Below are 19,410 nucleotides of genomic sequence, written 5' to 3'. Positions count from 1 at the left end.
TACAGACAAACGTGTATCTATGTTAGCTCATCTAGGTTTTTAGAGCTGAATTCTTCATTTAAAAGCACTTTGAACCCTTTATGCACATGTTCCACAGGTCCACAATTCTGCAGACTTTACCTGAGGAAAGTACCCACGATTTACAGCTTTGTGACGTTAAACAGAAGATGTTAAACGGAGAAAAAAGAAAAAAGTAAACAATAAGGACTATCACATGGGTTTTTAACCTGGCATCTTAAATTTACACAGAAACATTAACACTCATCTCATAAGGGAGGAGCCTGAAAGACATTCAAGTCACGCAGTAAAAACAAATTTTTAAAGTCCACAATTATACAATATATATTTGTGTTGTCAAGGTAACGTGATATATCGCTGCAAAGTGCTGTCCCATTCGTATTTATACCATTTCAAGCCCTTGCAGCCTCTCACACTCTACTATTTACCAGGTGACATCAGCTAAGTGCCTGAGGGTTCAGGGCAAACCCCGTCACACTGATACTGACGCATCAGGTTTTCAACCAACTCCAAACTCCAACCCATTCTTATATACAGGATCTGAACATTTCTGACCATGGTGCTCCCTAGTGTAAGTATCAAGGAAGACACTACGGCATACAGCAATACATGGGAAATAAACAATGATTATTGTAACAGTTTGACACAAACTACAAAGAATAATTTAGAATTTTACTTAATGGGGAAGTTCTACGTGTGGTTTAAAACAGATCTTGATGGGATAAGTTAGGCAAAGTTAAAAGTAACTTACTGTCCGGCCTGCCAGAGAGAGCAGCATGTTTCTCTGTGCCAGTGTGAGCTCAGGCCTGAGACATGAAGTATCCAGAGGGTTCCAGTCCTTTGTTGGCTGCAAGAGGAAGCAGCCACATTTCAGACAAGATGTTTTTCTTAATAGAAAACATCCACCCTCTGATACACAGTTGGACATTATTGGACTCCATCCACTGTGTCCACATGGGCCCACAGGATAGGTTGTTAATCGCAGAATTCTGCATTAAGTTATATGGATATATTTACCATTATTCTTTGTAGACTATTTGCAAACTGTCCAACATGTGATGACGTTAAAAGACAAAACATGTACGACGCTTTTGCCATTACTGAACCTGCCACAGTTTTAAGATTACTGGTCACCTTTTCTCATTATTATTTGTGGGTAACTTCTTGGTGAAACAAATTCAAGAGGCTTTACATAACATGTTAATGAGGGTCACCAGAAGGCACAATTAGTTTTGGTCTCTTTAAGGTTATGCTGTGCTCATTTCATATCGGAGTTACAGTAGTTTCCAGTTTCTGATTTTTCAACAGCGTTCATGACAAGATACAAGTCATAATTACAACATGAAAACTGTATTTGTCTGAAAACTCTGATGCATTCTCACTTGAAGCGTAATGATACAGAAGTGCCTTAAAAGTAGACAAACAAGGATGCCTCATGTCAGCTAAAGCCCATTGTTCATGGTTATGAAACCCAAATTTAAAAGTGTTTCACTTTTAACCCTGAGATTACCAACTCCCATACGACACTTATGTGCTATGAAAGTAGATTCTGGGATCAAAAGTTTCTGTTGCAACCAATCGTGCAGTTCAACCACAGCAGCAGCTGATCTTAATAATCAGCTCTCCTGGTTGATGGTGAGGTAATTAGTCAAAACAGCTGGTGAATAAAAACTGCCGGCTGGCTAAAGTTCCTGGCCAGAAACTGTGGTAGAAGATACCAGGCCTATACCTACCAAGATATACAGTGTTTGCATGTTAAATGACAATTAAAGTACTCACCAGTATGCTCGTCTCTCCTCTCTGTTCCCCTCTCTCTCTCTCTCCTCTCTCTCTCTTTTAGTAAAACAAAAGCAGGGGGGGAACTTCACAGGTTTTTCTGGTACGGGGCCTCGTGACGTGGTCATTTAACATTTACATAGTCCTGCAAAAAACATGGAGACATTCAGTCAGTTTATTTGATATGTACTTTTAAATTTATGTTAGAAAAGACAGCTTGTTAAAACTCCCTTAAATAAAGCAGTGTTGTTGCTGGACCTCAAAACCACAGCAGGTAATGTAGGTTATTTCATATGGGACTCCCAATTTAAAGAAGACGTTCGTCATTTAAGAAATGTCTTGATAAGCAAAATGCAAGTCAAGCCGCAAATTGTTCACATTCCTCAATGCCGTCCATTTAAATAACACGATACAACATTGAACATGTTCAATGCACAGGCTCAATAATCAAATATTCAACATATTGCAAGGTCTGTCTGTCGCTGTGTTATACATGTTTTGTGGTTTGGGATTGAAAAAAAAATGTTGTTTTTGGTTTCATGATTTTGGGAAGTCCAGTCTCAAGTAAATCAAACCTTGAAGCAACCTACTCCAAGTCAACATGTTCCAGTCCACAGCTCTGGTAGTGGTAGTGTGTGTACACAGTATATGTACCCTTGATTTTACACCGCTACATCACAGCACTGTGTATTCAGGGGAGATAACCTGCTGTGAAACCGTAGGAATAAGTTGTCATTGTCAATGTTCAATTTTCACCCTGCACACGCAGAGAAGCCAGAGGACCAAAAATAAGGAGCACAGACAGAGAAGAAATACACAAACACTCAGACAAAGACACACTGCTTTAGCAACACACTGCTTGTTCTGAGTAAACCACTTTCAGCGGCCCACTCTCTGCTGCCTCCAAGAGTCAAAACACAACAGGCGGTAACGACCTGTCGACGTCCCAGTAGACTATGAACCAGCAGCATCTCAGAGATTTACTTTTGTACCTAATGTTTAGATGCACTTTTTCACTGAAGAAAACAAAATGTTTCAACTAGAATTACCGCCACACACTTGAATATCTCTGCCAATTAGTCATGTTGCAATTTACATTCATGTCCATCCAAAATGTCATCAGTTCATCATTTTATTCTATCAGACATTTGTGGGAAATTGTCATAATTAGCATGTGTATTCTTGAGTTATGGCCCAAAAAGTGATTTGTGAGGTCACCGTGACCTTTTACCACCAAAATCTGATCAGTTCATTCGGAGTCCAAGTGGACGTTTGTGCCAAATTTGAGGAAATTCCCTCCTGGTGTTCCTGAGACATCGCCTTCACGAGAATGGATTTATTTAAGAGAGTTCTACATAAAAGACCGACGAGGAGTTCATAAATAACGAACGCAATCTTCAGCTCAGGCTAAAAATCAAGACAATAAATTAAATTGAGTTGAATTGCAAACATCTCCTTTTAAACTGCTTGAAGGAAGCTGTTTTGAATATAAGAACCTCGGTTAAAACCTTTTCCATAAAATAAAAGCCACAGTAGATAATAAATCACCTTCCAGTTTCCTTGTCTGTTTTCAGTGCTGCTTCTGTTATATATGATCCGTCTTCTGCAAGTCTGACTTCGCACATGACTTATTGGGATACATAGGAGACAGAACGGAAGAAAATACATACCTTAATCTTAGCACCTCAGAATAAGGAGGAGAACTTCTTGCCAAAACCGGTGATAGCTGGAGGAAAGTGAAAAAGAAATAGAGATTAAATAGATGTTAACTGAGGGGTGACAACTGAGGGACTTAGTAAAACTTGAACGTGTCATGAGATCGATACAATTATTTGTTTGCATTCTTAATGATGAGGCTTTTACTTTTTACTGGACAGCACATTGTAGGATAAAAGCGTCTCATATTTTTCTGTTTGGTTGATGTGCAACTTGAAAGCACTCTGAGTTACTGCACTGACTTTGCAATAGATTATTATTAGAATTATTACATTGATGTTGCAGTCATTTTGTGTCTCCTTTTTAGTCATTTTGGTGTCTTTGTAGTAGTTTTGTGTCACTTTGCAGTCATGTTTTGTCTCTATAGTCGTTTTGTGTGTCTCTTTGTAGTCGTGTTTGGTCTTTATAGTCATTTTGTGTCTCTTTGCAGTCATGTTTTGTCTCTATAGTCGTTTTGTGTGTCTCTTTGTAGTCGTGTTTGGTCTTCATGGTCATTTTGTGTCTCTTTGTAGTCGTGTTTTGTCTTTATAGTCGTTTTGTGTGTCTCTTTGCAGTCATGTTTTGTCTCTATAGTCGTTTTGTGTGTCTCTTTGCAGTCATGTTTTGTCTCTATAGTCGTTTTGTGTGTCTCTTTGTAGTCGTGTTTGGTCTTCATGGTCATTTTGTGTCTCTTTTTAGTCGTGTTTTGTCTTTATAGTCGTTTTGTGTGTCTCTTTGTAGTCATGATTTGTCTCTATAGTCGTTTTGTGTGTCTCTTTGAAGTCATGTTTTGTCTTTATAGTCGTTTTGTTTCTCCTTCTAATCATGTTTTGTCTCTTTGTAATTGTTTTGGCCCTCTTGGTAGCCATTTTGTGTCTCTTGTCGGTTGCTTTTTGTCTCTTTGTAGTCATTTTATGTCTCTTTTTACTTCACTTTTTTGTGAAGTAAAGTAGCTGTCTAGTTTGAAAAATGCCTTTCTCCAACAATTATTAGAACGTTTACATGGTGATGATCAATAATAATGTGTGTAGCCATTCCAACATGACGGTCAAATCACTTGTGTGAAGTGTGCTTTTAATAAATGATCTTTTGTTGTACCGTCTCCCAGTTTGCCGGCCTGCTCAGCGGCAGATCCAGGGAGGATCTTGGACAACATGCCTTCTCCATCCATGCCGGGCTGACCTGCTGCTGCACTGCCAATACCTCCTGGCCTAGTAGTTGCCTTGGAGCCTGGACAGAAAAAAGAGAGAGATGAAGAGACAGAGCAGAGAGAAATGAGGAAAGGAAAAGACAGAGACATATCCAGAGGACAAGAGATGTCAGGATCTATGCAGGTCTAATATTAGGTGGCATCTGACAGTGTGCGTATTTTTTTTACCATTTACCTCCCACGCCGTGTAAAAAACTTCCTGTATCAGCATTTCATTTTCTTATTGGAAATAAAAAGTCTTCTTTTAAATTGAAACTACTGGTCAAATTAACTGAATTACTTCATTCCAAATGAACTAACTGACCGAAGTCATTACGTAGTGACTTAACACACTCAGGCTGATCTGCTGCCCTGAAGTGAAACCCCTCCACTGTGGGATTATCTACAGATTAATCTCAGATTAGATGAGACAGCACACACCGGTTACATAATAAAGACACAGTGGGCAGCTGCTGGCGAGACGTGAGAGTGCTGGGAGTCTCTGTGTGCGATGATTATACTGTACCTATGCCGGTGAGTGGGGGCTGGGCGGCTTTTGTGGCCATGACCGGCGCTGCCTTTGCTCCAATAGCTGTTACTGGAGGCGTGTCCATCTTGGCCTGCAGAGACAGAGAGACAGAGAGACAGAGAGAGAGAGAGAGAGAGAGAGAGAGAGAGAGAGAGAGAGAGAGAGAGAGAGAGAGAGAGAGAGAGAGAGAGAGAGAGAGAAAGAAAGAGAGAGAGAAGATAAAACAGCATGAGTAACCGATAATCATCATTTACTAACACAAACATCTCAGTACTGTATATACCTCTTCATAGCAAAACAGCTGGTAATTGAAGACAGTGGGGGAGAAATAGCTGTTAGATATTCACAACACAGAAGACACACAGAAAAGAGAGAAAAAAGAGGTAAGAGGTTGAGAGACTGACAGAAGGTGACAGAGAAAGCTGCTCCCCTATTGTGTTGTGACATCTTACTGAATGACATGAATGATGAGCGTCACCATCGTCACCACAGTCAGCTGTCAGTTATCGTCGAAGAAAAAAATGAGAACATAAACAATTTTGGGGAACAAAACCAAAAAAGATTTCAGCATTGTAATTATATTGTTGTTATTGTTAAAATGAGCCATTAAACAATTGTACTACACACTTGCAATGAGACTATCACTCAGCAATCACTGATCATACAAAAGAAATGATATACAGATGCCTCCAAGAAAATCTCAGGAAAGCTGAAGAATTCTGCCAACTTCTTCACATTCTGGCGTTTGATGAGAGATTGTCTGTTTTATTAATCAATTAAATGAATACATTTATTATTTTGGTTTGACTTCTGTCCCTCATTTAAGATAATATTGACATTGTTGTATTACTCAAGTGCTTTTTTAATTGCTTTTACTTTACTTTTCTGCATTCATTTTCATACTGGGAATTATGAATACATTTTATGTGTCCAAACGTTCCACATTGGAAACAGCCGTCTGACGGCAAGGTAAATCAACAGAAATATTCTAAACATGGCTGTAGACGTTCCACATTTTCCTACCTCATCTCTTTATCAGAGTGGACTGGTTTGGACATTTTGATATCTGCTGAGTCACTCTGAGCAGTGTGAACGCTTTTACATTGCTGGGTTTCTTTGCAGCTCTGCCTTCAACATTTACGGTCTAAACTACAGTGGCTGCTGCTGCACTAACACGGAATAGCTTCAGGAAAGAGCAGACCAGACCTTTGCTGATATCCATCGCTAAAACTATCTAAACACAGGAAACAAGGCCCACTTTCTATGTTCTTACTTTGTGTCATCTGTTTTCTGTAAAGCTGAAATGTAATGCCACTCCTGTTTATAAACACTCCATAAATATACTTGACTTGACAGACACTGAATCCAGTTTAGCTGCAGCAAAGAAGAGGTGGCGCATCATTATGCACCGTGCAGCGTACAGCATTTCATTATTTACAGCCACTTCGTAAATGCTTTTAATTACACAATGGACCGAACAACAGAGTGTTAGTGTATGAGTTTGCAGACTTGAATGATAATCAAATGACAGTTTATGGCTTCCTGTCAGAGCTTTCTGAATAATTTCCAAGACAAATTCCTGCATAACTTGATATCAGACCGTACGAATTATTTTATTTTGCTTTCCTGCTGATAGCACAACGAAAATCAGGAACACTTTTCAGCCGTGAAAACCATTGTGAATAATTATGGGTCATGGTGACTTTACGAACTTCATTGGCAACTCATTCATGGATTTACAAGAGACAGAATGAATCCAGGAAGAATCTTCATGTTAAACGTCATAATCAGATCTTTCAACTCCAATAGCAAATACGTTTGCATGGATTTATGATTATGTAGTAAACACAGGGTGTGGTCGTACATTTTGAGTGCCAATTTCTTGAGCGCCTAGCTGACAGTGAATCAGCTACGTTTAGTTATCAGTTGCCTCTGTGTTAATCACAGTGTTGGATAAAGCCTTCCAACAGAGGCACAGCAGAATTTAAATAAACCATCTGAACTGGGAGGAGATGGACTAGCTCTTATCTCTGGGAGCATGGAGGGACACGGGGGAATGAGGGAAAGTAAGAGCTGAGGGTGAAGACTGTCTGGAAACTAGGAAGAGGTAACGGGATGGAGGAAAAAAAGATGACAGGGAGGAAGAGTAGTATAGGGCCTGGAGGGATGAATGAATACAAAAAGGATGAACTAGCTAGCAATTGGTTGTTAGACAATGTTGAATTATAAATAGAAGGATGGATAGAGAGAAAGAGAGAGAGACAACAAAATATTAAACGACAGGTTTGCCATAATCGTGAAACATTTCTTTTGTGACAAATATAACAAGCTTGTTATGTCAAGATCACAAGTAATATTTTGTTGACAAAAACTGAATTTGAAATGAATGTGTGTGTGTGTGTGTGTGTGTGTTGTGAGAAAGAGAAATATAAACATAATCTGTGGTACATTTAGTTCTGCATGACAACAACAACACTAACAGAGGAGGTATACAGTACATACCGCACTTCTCAAAACGTCACATCAATCACATGCAGTGATGGAAAAGTAGAACTGACTGTAAATTTGATTTGAATGTATTTTCAAGCTATGCCATTGAACAGCATTTTAACAGTAATAAAAGTAGTTATTTTTTCTCAAACAGAAAAATACTACATCCTTTCTATCATTATCATACCATCTCTTTATCATGAAAAATGGAAACAAACGCTGCAAGTCTTTTTAACATTGTCATGTTCTATTTCTCTCTATTACTGGTCTTCCCTCTTTGTACTCACCATGGTGGCTGGCATGGTTCCTGCGGGACCTGTCTGCCTGGCCTGACCCATGGGTCCACCCGCTGGACCCATCTGTCCTGGCTTGGCTTGGCCTGGCCCCATACCCATTCCCATACCCATGCCCATGCCTTGTCCCTGGACTGGGGGCTGCTGCTGAGGGCCAGTGGCCACCGCGGCACCAGGCTGCCCTGACCTGGCCGCTGATGTCTGGGCTTGTTGTTGGAGCTGGGTCCTCTGTCCTGGAGCTCCGTCTGTCTGGGAACCTGGACCACCCTGTCGCCCTGATCCCGTAGGCCCTCCAGCGGGGCCCTGACCCCGGGAAGAGCTGCCAGACCTGGAGGAGCCTTGATGGAGAAAGTGGGTGACATATTTTTTTTTATTGGAAGTGTTGTGCTCATTGTTTCAAAGTCGTCTCACCTTAGGACAACGAAAAACAGCCAAAAGAAAGGACAACAATTCAACAGTCACCAGATACTTTAAAACAAGATGAAATATCAGCAGTACTCTGAACGCTGCAGGCCTTTAAATTCAGGAAATGATTGACAACTTAAAGTTATCATGTGTGCCAAAAAGATTCGGTCGATACATCTTCGCATCATCTGTTCCTCTTCGGATGTGAGCAGTTCCTAGAGGGAGAACCTCGACTGATAAGCTCCAGTCAGTGAGGTCTAACTTATCCAATCTGATTATTTATGCCTTTGAGAAACTTTTGTGAAACTGGAACTGCAGTATTTATTTTACAGTAAAGCTTTCTTATTATTATAATGGATGGCCTTTTTATTACATTGTATACAGTAGCAATTGACAGGTGAAGCAGCAATGAAAGAGAGAATGAAATGCAACAAATGTTGTGAGCAAAGATCAGACCAGCGGTTTAATGAGTACACTGCTAAGAACACAGCCACAATGCTGCCTCGGGAGACAGCATTTTCTTTCGAAAAGTTACGCTTGATATAGTTAATTAAAAATTGTTGATCCCTCAGGGGACTGTTGCTTGTAAAAGTCAAACTCAGTCTGAACAACCAGGGATATTAAATATGTCTCCCTCAGATCTAAACAAGAAATTGACAGTGATTTTATCCAAGAATCAGCTTATTATTGCTCCATTAATAATTTGAGGGTGTACAATGGTTTACGAAACTTAACTTAGGTCATCTCATTTAGTCAATATGGTTCATGGTGTTATTTAATCTTGAATGGTTAAGGTTAGGAAAGGTCATTGGAAAGCAGTATCGCGAGTGCTTTTAGTTTTTGCAACTTGACGGTAAATGTTTAGACACAAACCTGGGACAGGGATCCTCTGCGACCCTTCCTGAGGTCTCTTCCATTTTTTCTTTTTTTTTGGGTGTGTTTTTCTTTATCCGAATCAAGGGTCTAAGGACAGAGGGTGTTGGATGCTGCACAGATATTGGGCTGTATATGTAATATTTACTTGACTTGACTTGACTTAAATGTGAACTGGATATATCTGTTACTTCAAGTCACAGACATATCATTTGTTTTTAATGAAGACGTTTTGGCACCACTGCTCATTCTGGAGAGGCGCCAGACCGCCTACACTGGCCAGACTCTGAATGAGGTCTAATATTGTTCTAGTCATGAAATTAAATTAGCAAATTACTTTGGAATGGTCTCTTTTTTTACTACTTCTTAAACATATTCCACATATGGATGTTAAAATGACATTATAATGTATAATACGTAATATACCAGTATTTTTAAATAGTTACAGAGATGATGTAAAATCAGTTAAAGAATGTATCAATCAGTCATCGTTCAGTTTGTTGAATTATCAACAAACAATTAGTTCGATAGTCTTTTTTTTTGTAATGCTATTCCTCCTGACATACAGTAGAAAAACATTTGATATATGAGGTGTAAAGGTGCCCTGTATTTACCAGGTGGCTGGCCCTGCATGTCCATTGGCTGCTGGGACTTGCTCCGTGAGGAACGGTGCGGTTCCCCCTGTCTGGAGGAGCGCTGTCCGTGGTGGTGCCCAGACGGATCTCGGGAGTAGTCCGAAGAATGGTACCCTCCGGACCTGGACTCGCCACGCCTTCCTACAGATGAGGATCGTGCTGAAGGGTCTTGGCGCATTGCCGGGTCTTTGGGGTGCCCCTTGGATGACCTCGAGGCCCTCTGCTCATCTGAATGACGTGATGCGGATGAGTGACGGCCAGAGCTGCCTTGGGGCCTGTGGTCACGGGATGCAGAGTGTCGCCCTCCCTGGCCGTACTCATCCTGGGGCCACAGGTCCTCCTCCGGAGGCTCATCATAATCGTGGTAGGTATGTTTGACACCGTGCCGGCTCCTCCCAGTTGAGTGGCTGCTGCCGTAGTGTCGAGAACTGGAGCGTGGCTTCTCAAACCAGTCAGTTTCTTCTTGGCCGAGATGGTAGGCTTTGGAAACCGAGAGCAGATCACAGTCAATCTCCATGTCGTTTGGTGACAGCGGCATGCAGGCTGAGAGAAGGTAGGAGACAGGAAGAAGACCAACCACATGCAAAAGAAAAGAATAGGAGGGAGAAGACACAGAAAGAAAGGCAGAAAATAAAAATAAAAGTTTTACATCCATGCAGTTTACACTTCACGTCGCCTACACACATTACAAGACAATATATATATATAACAGGATAAAACACTGCAAAACTGTCCGTCATGGCAGCTGTTTTTGTGCAAAAATGTTTTAGCTTTAATTTCAAAGCTTATGACATGGAAAATAACTTTATGCCGCACGGACATAACTGCCATGCAAATTCTTGATGGTATGAGAGGGCCTATGGGTAAACAGTTTCAGTGAGACAATAATACTAGCCCTCTGAAAGATAAGGTTTAAATATAGAATTTACTGTGATGGACTTTTTTGCAGTGTAAACAAAGAATTCATAAATCACAACACAGACAAAACAACAACGCCAAATAAAAGAACTAAAAATAAAACCCTGTAAAGAAAAACAATGCATCTGTGTCGTGCAAAGAAGACCTTTCAAGTGAATCAGAGTGTAGCGAACGGAGAAAACGACCACGTCGAAGAACCATGCGAGTATTGGACAGACAGACGACTGGACGAACAGGCGGAAGGACGGACAGGCAGGCAGACAGACAGACAGCAGTCCACTGATAAGAGAGCTCCAAGTGACTCTCAGGAAGAAGAAAACATCAGCATGCAACGGCTATCTCTGTCTCTCTTTTTCTTTCTCTTTGCTAAGCCTAGCCTCTGGGTGGGTGGGGGACGTTTAGATAAACGGTGGGGGCAGTAGTAGGTAGTGAGACTGAGTGGGCGTTCAGCTCCCACAATTACCTTCACTGTCTGAGACCGCGCAATGATAATCGTCTATTATGTATGTATCATCCGATTTGTAGACATGTGTCCTGGGAAGGTCTCGTATGTGGTCTTGTACATCTGGCAGCGAGTGGCTGGAACCATACTGGCCATAATAGTAATGATATCTACTGCTGCGACTGTCGTACGGGTCGGGACCTAAGCTTGATGATCGCCCCGAACCCATGAACCTCCTCAGGGGACTAAGTGGGCTCTCCTCTTCAGAGTACTGCCGGGTTGGTTGGCGCCCCCGGCTGTGGCCAGACCGGTAGGCGCGGTCGTCCCTCTCATAAGATCGGCTGCGGTACCCAGAGTAGTCTCTGGCTGAGATCTTGTCCATGCCGTAGCCGGTGGAACGGGAGCGGCCGGTGGAGTTGTAGTAAATCCTATCGTCGTCCTCCCCCGTTGAACCATAGTATCGACTACCACGAGTGGTGCCACTGCCGCCCTCGTAGGTGTTCCTCGTGAAGCCGTAATCCTCGATCAGCTGGCGCCCTCGAATGTGAGAGGAGGGATAAGCCCCACCTGTTGATGAGGAATAGGAGGCCAGGTCTGCCTCTACATCCCGAGCCTCCTCAATGGGGGAAAACTTGGAGATTTTTTGCTCCATACTGCCCAGTTTCCTGTGCTTGCTGCGCTTGGTGGACATGACAGCAGGAGCCAGAAGGCTTCTGGAGGACGACAAAGGTTTCTGTACCCCGGAGCGGATGCTGCCATGTTTGTAGTCGTAGTCATAGTGATAGGAGGATCCCCCACCCATGCTAGAGCTCACGCTGCTGCTGCTGCCCCCTAGAGGTCCGTGCCTGTAGCTGCTCTTACCCCTGCCGTGGTGGTCGTACAGCTCTTCCTGCATCGCCGCTTCCTCTTCAGGTGCCCTGCCGTACGAGGAGCTGCCAGTTCCCCCACGCGTGGTGCTGCCAATGGCGTTGATGTGGCCGTGGATGTCGCCCGGGTAACGCCCACTGCCGCCATGATGCATCATGTCCCCTGTCGACGTGCCCAGCCCGTCTTTTGCCGTAAGCTCGCTTACGTCGTCAATCATCATGTAGTTTCTTGGAATGTTCTGCTCTAAGCCAGGAGCCCCGTACATCCCATCTGCAGTGCTGTATGTGGAGGGACTGTCTACAGAGTGCCCATAGGCATTGGAGACTGTAGAAGTGTACTGTCCATATGAACTGGCTGTGGTGGTGGTGTAGCCATATGTATTAGCAGTGGTTGTGGTATACTGGCCATATGAATTAGCTGAAGATGAAGTATACTGGCCATAAGTGCTGGGTGGCATGGTAGAGTACCCACCGTAGCTGCTGGACACTGGTGCTGACCCATATGGCCCATAGGAGCTGGCCATGGTTGTCGGTCCAGGGTACTGACCATAAGAGGGGGCTGCACTGGAATAGGTAGAGTCTTGGGCGGTGGTGGTGACCACAACTGTGGGGTTGCTGATCGTCTCGTAGTTGGTGGGCATCTTGTGCTCCAGATCGGCCAGCGACGTCTGCCTTGGTCTTCCCGGGTGGACTGTCAAGATATCAACTTGGGGCTGCCCAGGGTATGGGGTGGTCTGGCTGGGGTAGGAGGACACAGCGCTGGGATAGGGTGAGCTGTGGGTGGGGTATGGGGGCTGACCAGGTGGTGCAGGTCCAAAACCTGTATGCCCCGGTAGGGGCTGAGGCTGAGGTGCAGCTGGTAACCCCATGTCTGTCTGGGGGTATGGGGGCTGAGTTTGGGGATAGGTATGGGACGGGTAGGAGGTTTGAGACTGGTAAGAAGGAACAGGTGGTGGGACATGGCTCTGGAGGGGCGTGGGCTGTGGCAGTGCCTGGGACTGAGACACTGTGGGATAGGGAGGCTGGTTGAATGTCGAAGACTGGTACGGCACACTTGATTGCTGCATTGGTGCTGCCGGTTGGCTCTGGGGGTACTGACAGGAGAGGAAGGATGAGGTGGGTGGGTACTGGGCTGCTGTGTTTAGGTCGCTGGTGAAATGACTCAGGGGGGCGGTGCTTGGCCTTGACAGAAGCCCATTGGTCTCATGTGATGCAGCTGCAGCTGCCAAACGTAGGTTATTCAACTCACTGTCAGACATGTAGTCCCTCGTGTCCCCCATACACCTCAGGTAGGCAATATCCCTCCTCTCCCTCTCCTTGACCAGTGTCTCTTTCCTTTGGTGGATCCCCAACTCTAAGTATCTCAGTTTAGCATCAATTTCTTTTTCTTCCTCCTCCAGTTCAGCTTGCTGCTTTCTCAGCTTGGTCGACTCTTGCTCCACGGCCTTCAGCTCGTGGGTGAGGTCTTTGAGGAGGCTGGCTTTGGCAGCCAGACCAGACCTGGTGGCTGGCTTGAGGCTGGGCACGGAGGGCAGGTAGACCTGTTGGAGGGCGGGTGACATCATGGGCAGGTGACCTGATGTGGTAGTCTCTTCTGGAGGAGGGCTGGGCAGGGTTCGCTTAACCTTTCGGAGCAGTGAGCTTTGCTGTAGAGCTGCCAGCTGGATAGAGAGAGAGAGGGAGGGTGGGAGATAGGGAAGGTGGGAGGATGGGAGAACAGGAGAATATGGAGAAACAAAGAATCATGCAATGAAAGGGATAGGGGAGGTAAAATAAAAGAACAGGAGAGTGTGGACAACAATGAATGTGATGGGCATGGTGAGCCAGTTAAATGGAGAGGGATGGGACATTTGTAGAAACCAAATGTGAATGTGAGATGGACAGGGGCATGGGAGGGTAAGAGACAAAGGTGGAAGATGAAGAAAGAGACCAGAGTGAAGGAGAGAAAAAGTGGAGAAGAAGAATGAGGAATACATAGAGGTAAGAGAGGAAAAGGAGTGTAGAGTGATGTAGGGAAAATAAAGGATAAAAGAAAGAGGTAGATGGTAGAAGAGCGATGGTAGAAGTAGATCCATGGAGAGGGATCACAGTGGGATGAGAAAGTTGTTTGAAAGATGTTGTGCACAACAGACGAATAGACCAGGAGGAAGAGGAGGGAGGAAAAACTCAAAAAAGATACAAAGGTCAAGGAACATAAAAAACAAGGAGAGGACGCAACGACAGGGATACACAGGGAAGACAAAGAAGACACATAGACACAGAGACAAAGACAACAGGGAACAAGAGTGTAGTTTGTGTTAGAGGACATACAAAAACATTAAAATTAGTGTCAATGGTGCTGCAGCTAATCAATCAAACATCTATTGCAAACAACTCAAATAATTTGGAAACATGTTGCTGAGTATAAGGATTGTGTGATTTAACAAGTAAAAGGTAAAAGACAGCTATCTGCCCCATATTACGTAATACGAGAAATGTAATTTTTTCTTTCATTCAAAACTTTGAGTTAAATATTTCCTTTAATTAGAGGGATGTGAGGGAATGACCAAACCAATTATCTTTTAAAGAAAGTGTTCTTGCATACCATCACTGAGATGGTCTGGAAAGGTGGATGTGTGTCCTCTTCAAACTGAGTGTGACTATGTGGCATGTGTTTGCATATAAAAGCTTAGCTAAACACATTTTGGAAATTAATCGTCTTGCAACTGTCAAGGAATAAATCATTTCGGTTATGGATTGGGAGGTTGGCAGCATGAATTTATGGCCAATATATAGTACCTGCTTTGAGTCGGTATGGACCTAAAGCCAAGAGGGATGTTACCATGCGATGAATTTATGCTGCTCTGAAAATAAAATAGGGTTCTTCTACCACTTAGCCAGGCATAGATAATAAAGCAGCCACAGTTTGTTTTTGACATTTTCCATATGTTGAAATGGTTTTATTGTCTTTACAAATTACTTATGTATTGCTTCTAATAGTCTCATGCTTCAAACTTAAACTTCAAAACTGTAGACCGAGCCTACGGCACCATGTGTTCCACAGCAAACCCCAAGAAAAACACAAAGAACAAAAGACAAGAATTTTAGTGCATTTGATCATTTTAGCTGTATACTTTGCTGTATACTTGAATGAAATGGAACTACTAAAATAGTAAATATAGTTTAAATCATCCAAGTATTTGGATCTTGTTCAGATGAGTCAATGTTTTCCTGTAGCTGATTAAAATCATGAATTACATGAACGCGAGAATGAATCTTGGTTCCTCTTTGTTTTTCATAGTATGTGTTAGTTCTGCACCTTCCCTTTCTCATCGAACATGTTACCTCCATTTTGAATTGTTAAATAAATCTGTTTATCATGTCAGTCTGTGGCAAAAAAAACAACTGTGGGGACTAAATCAACCATATAATCTTGTGAAAACATACTCTCAACACCTCAGAAGATTAGGAGATAAAATACTTAGCAGTGTGAAACATCTATACTTAACAAAAGGATTATTCATCACAACCTTCACATAATAACTGATCAACATTGATGAGGGGACCATTCTTAAAAAAAGTAATTAGTCATTTCACACGCACATCCCAAAGCAGTGTTCTTGGTTTAGTTTATCTTGCTGTATGCTGCAGACACTTGGGAGTGATTTAACAACACAACAACCAATGATGTTGTCAGTGGATTACTCCTGGATAATTGGAGGATGCGTTTTAATCTGGTGACTCAAATCCAATCCATGTTACATCTCACATCAGCACTTGAGGCTTGCATAAGATTAGCTAAAATAAACGTATCAAGTATCTTTGGAAATAAACACCTACATTTTGATTCAGCTTCCAATAAACTTCATTATTGTATACTACAGTATAATACAGAGATGGTGTTTAGCCTCTCCCTCACTAATCAGTAAGACTTTGTTCCAGTCAGAGCTGCAACAAACTCCCAGAGGAATATTCCTAAAACATACATAATGTGCCATAATCCAAGGTACGTTTTTTGTAGAGTCCCAAATTACAGTTCAACAGAGATATTAAATATGCAAATGAATACCATAGAGATCGCCAAATTGTACTAACATCATAGAGGAAGTAAAATCATAGTCAGAAACATTCACGAGCTACTTAGTTTAGTATCAAATTGGGTTAGTTTGGGGGTGAGATGTTGAACACTTTCTTCACCCAAGGTTTCTATAATAAAGGCCCACAATATCTCAAGAAAGCTCCACAGTGGATTCCACTTTGAATCTCACTTTCATGGCAGCTATTGTTTCGTCAGAGTGGGTGTCACTCGTTATAAATTGGGGATGGAGTAGACTCAATAAAGTCTGTGTGCCCTAAAGAAACGTGGAAAACAAAACAATAGAAACATCTGAAAAATACACAGCAAATGGAATTAGTCATCATAGCATTCACATAAGACATTCATAGCACTCACAAAATAAAAACAGGGGCAAAGTAGAATGAAAGGAATGATTTCAATCAAAGTGACATAGAGGCCATTCAGTATAGATGCCTTTGGCAAGTTTTGACTCCACTGAACCACATTAAAGTGAGTCAAACTATTGACTAGAGCAAAGTTAACGACTGTGCTGGGGCCCTGTCCATGGTTATAAAATATGATTTAAGAAACTGGTTTTATTTCTGTTGAGGATGTTTCTATATTGGTTTATCAAATGTATGTGGTTGATTTTGATCAATATTTTGTCACAAGATTTATTGCAGGAAGCCCTGAACATCTGACGTCTCTTGGATTGTTGCAGTAGGCAGCATTACTAGCAGTAGCATGAAGAAATGGAAAGAAAGCAAAACATCCAATCGGTTTGGTATTTGGGGAGATGCATCAACGCGCCACACTGCCAAAATGTGTTAATTATCAGTGGTAGCTGTATAGTTGTAAGTGCTTTTTTACTGTAAACTTCACGACTTTCGTCTTGCCGTTATGTTTGTATTGTGAAGCTCTACAACCATTGAAGTACTATGAAAGCTGTGATACAAATGTTTTTGTACTACACATCAATTAACTGCAGGTCTCAAAAGGTGCTTTTTAACAGAACAATTTTTTAACATGAAGTTTGACCACTGATTTGCGATCTGTTTTATAAGGAACAAATGGCCAATACAAAAAAAAGAAGACTAACATAACACAACAAGATAACATCGCCACTGTCTAAATCTCTCTTTCATTGTGTGCTAATGCATGTGTCAGCATGATTTGATTGACTTTACCTGGCTCTGGAGCACTTGCTGCTGGTAGAGGGACAGCCGGGCCTTGGTATGCTCGTCTGTGGTGGGGCTGAGGGGCTTGGGGTCTGACATGGACCTCTGGGTGCTCTTAATTGGTCGGGGCACAGAAGGGTGTCTCTGGGGGGACTCTGCTGTGTAGGACTTCTGCTGAGGTGTGACATGGGCTTTGTTCAGCCTCTCACTGGACAGAGAATTCTCCAGCAAGCGGTGAGGGGACACCGGGGAGACAGGAGAGTAGAGGACTTGTGGGGATTTGGGAACTGTCTGCTGCTGCCGGATGATGCTGGAGATAGACTCGTTGTGGATGTGGTTGTGAGGCTGGTAGTTGATGTCGAGCGGGTCGGGGCGGCGGCGCTCAAACTTGGCTGCGTTTGCTGCAATGTGCTGCTGCTGGCGCTGCTGGGTCAGGAGGTCGACAGAACCGGATTGTTGCGTTCCAGTGCTGGTAGAGGAAGAATATGGACTGACCGTGGTTGGTACACTGAGCTGGGGAGCTACAACACCCTGTGACTGGGCTTCTGGGTCAGTCTGGCATGCTAGAGACTGTCCTTTTTGGGTCCGCTCAGGTCCGGAGATGTAGTGCACAATCTCTACTTTATTCGGGTCTGGTACAGTCACATGGATTGCTGGGGAGACTCTTCCTAAGTGCTCCACTTCCGTCTGGCAAGACATTTCCCTGATGGTCTGGATGGCAACACTGGAGGATACCATCTTGGGAGTTTCGGTTTTGGTGTCAGAGGCCGTGGTGGATGTGGCGGCAGTGCTGCTGGACTCAGCGTGGCGGGAGAAACGGGAACGTCTTCGTCGGACCGGCTGCTCAGTCTCAGCCTTGTCCTCGTCGTCATCTGTCTGGACTGAGCAGTCAACACTACGACCACGCCTTCTGGTGCGATGACGCATCATGTACCTGTTGATGGGGAGAAGAGAGGGAAAACAATGAGGACATAATGATGCAATATACTACTACCCCATATGTAAAAAAGACAAAATGTAATCTATGTGTTGTATTATAAAGTGCTTACATGGAAAAACATAGACAGAAGTCTGAGATTGGACATTTAACAATTATTGATGTCATATCACCTTTTTGTGTTGCACAAAGCTTTATGCCTTTGAAACTCTCAGAAAAGTGACATATTTATTCTGTATGAAAACATGTATAAATTATTCATAAAGCCTTCATCGACATCTCAGCTTGTGTCTTGTTTTTTAATTAAAGCAAGATGTGAAGTAAACAGGAAGACTATCAAGGTAATCCTTGCCTAATACACACACCCTCACACACATACACTCGCTCTCTCTCTCTTTCTCATCTACACCCGCATCAACCTACACCCACTAAACAAACATATCTATGTATCTGTCCACTGACTCACTCCACCACACACACACACACACACACACACACACACACACACACACACACACACACACACACACACACACACACACACACACACACACTCATCTCTACCTCTCCTCTCCATCTTCATCATCTGTCTGCACAGAGCTGTCCACGATCCTGCGTGGGGAGCCGTAAAACACCACGCCGTCTCCGTCCAAGCTGTCCCGGCTCAGTCTGGTCATGGAGCTGTGTTTCCTCATGTTGCTCCTGGTCTCCATGTGCTCCTGCTGGCTTCTCAGACACATCTCTGATGAGGAGTTGGGGAGAGAGCGGGAGCCAATCTCAGAGTCGATGTAAGGGGGCAGGGGCTGTCCGTTCGCATCAAGCTGAAGAAAAATTTAATATTTTAAGGTTGTTAGTTGTCCCCCATCATTGATTCAATTGAGACTGAAAAGGCTTTGCATATCGCAGTTCATATTACAATCATAGAGGTCCAACAAAGACACACATGCAAACATTATGAGTTGCAGCTTGAAGAGTCAATTCAGTTACAACAGTTACAGTGATGCACAATTTACTTTACAGATGTGAATTTTTCTTTGCAACCCAGTTGATTCGCGAGTTAGAATGTGTCCGTGGCTTAATGAACCTTTTGATTGATTATAATTTAGGAAATATACTGTCGAAAAAAGGGC

At 43.0% G+C, this 19,410-nt stretch overlaps 1 protein-coding gene across 1 annotated transcript in view; it reads right to left on the bottom strand.

Annotated features, from left to right (window-relative positions):
• Positions 1 to 3,479: 3,479 nt before the first annotated feature.
• The window catches only part of bsna (bassoon presynaptic cytomatrix protein a), a gene marked incomplete at both ends in the record, with an annotated part of 122,031 nt that continues 106,100 nt past the window's right edge, over positions 3,480 to 19,410 (bottom strand). The window contains 8 exons of the mRNA XM_079182287.1: positions 3,480 to 3,520; positions 4,588 to 4,719; positions 5,205 to 5,298; positions 7,985 to 8,328; positions 9,883 to 10,383; positions 11,285 to 13,790; positions 17,353 to 18,277; positions 18,845 to 19,101. Of these exons, the coding sequence (XP_079038413.1) occupies positions 3,480 to 3,520; positions 4,588 to 4,719; positions 5,205 to 5,298; positions 7,985 to 8,328; positions 9,883 to 10,383; positions 11,285 to 13,790; positions 17,353 to 18,277; positions 18,845 to 19,101 (4,800 nt within the window). The remainder of the gene's footprint in view (positions 3,521 to 4,587; positions 4,720 to 5,204; positions 5,299 to 7,984; positions 8,329 to 9,882; positions 10,384 to 11,284; positions 13,791 to 17,352; positions 18,278 to 18,844; positions 19,102 to 19,410) is intronic.

The sequence above is a fragment of the Pholis gunnellus genome, assembly GCF_910591455.1.
Source record: "Pholis gunnellus genome assembly, chromosome: 2".
NCBI classification, from domain to species: domain Eukaryota; kingdom Metazoa; phylum Chordata; class Actinopteri; order Perciformes; family Pholidae; genus Pholis; species Pholis gunnellus.
This window is presented reverse-complemented; position numbering and strand designations above follow the sequence as displayed.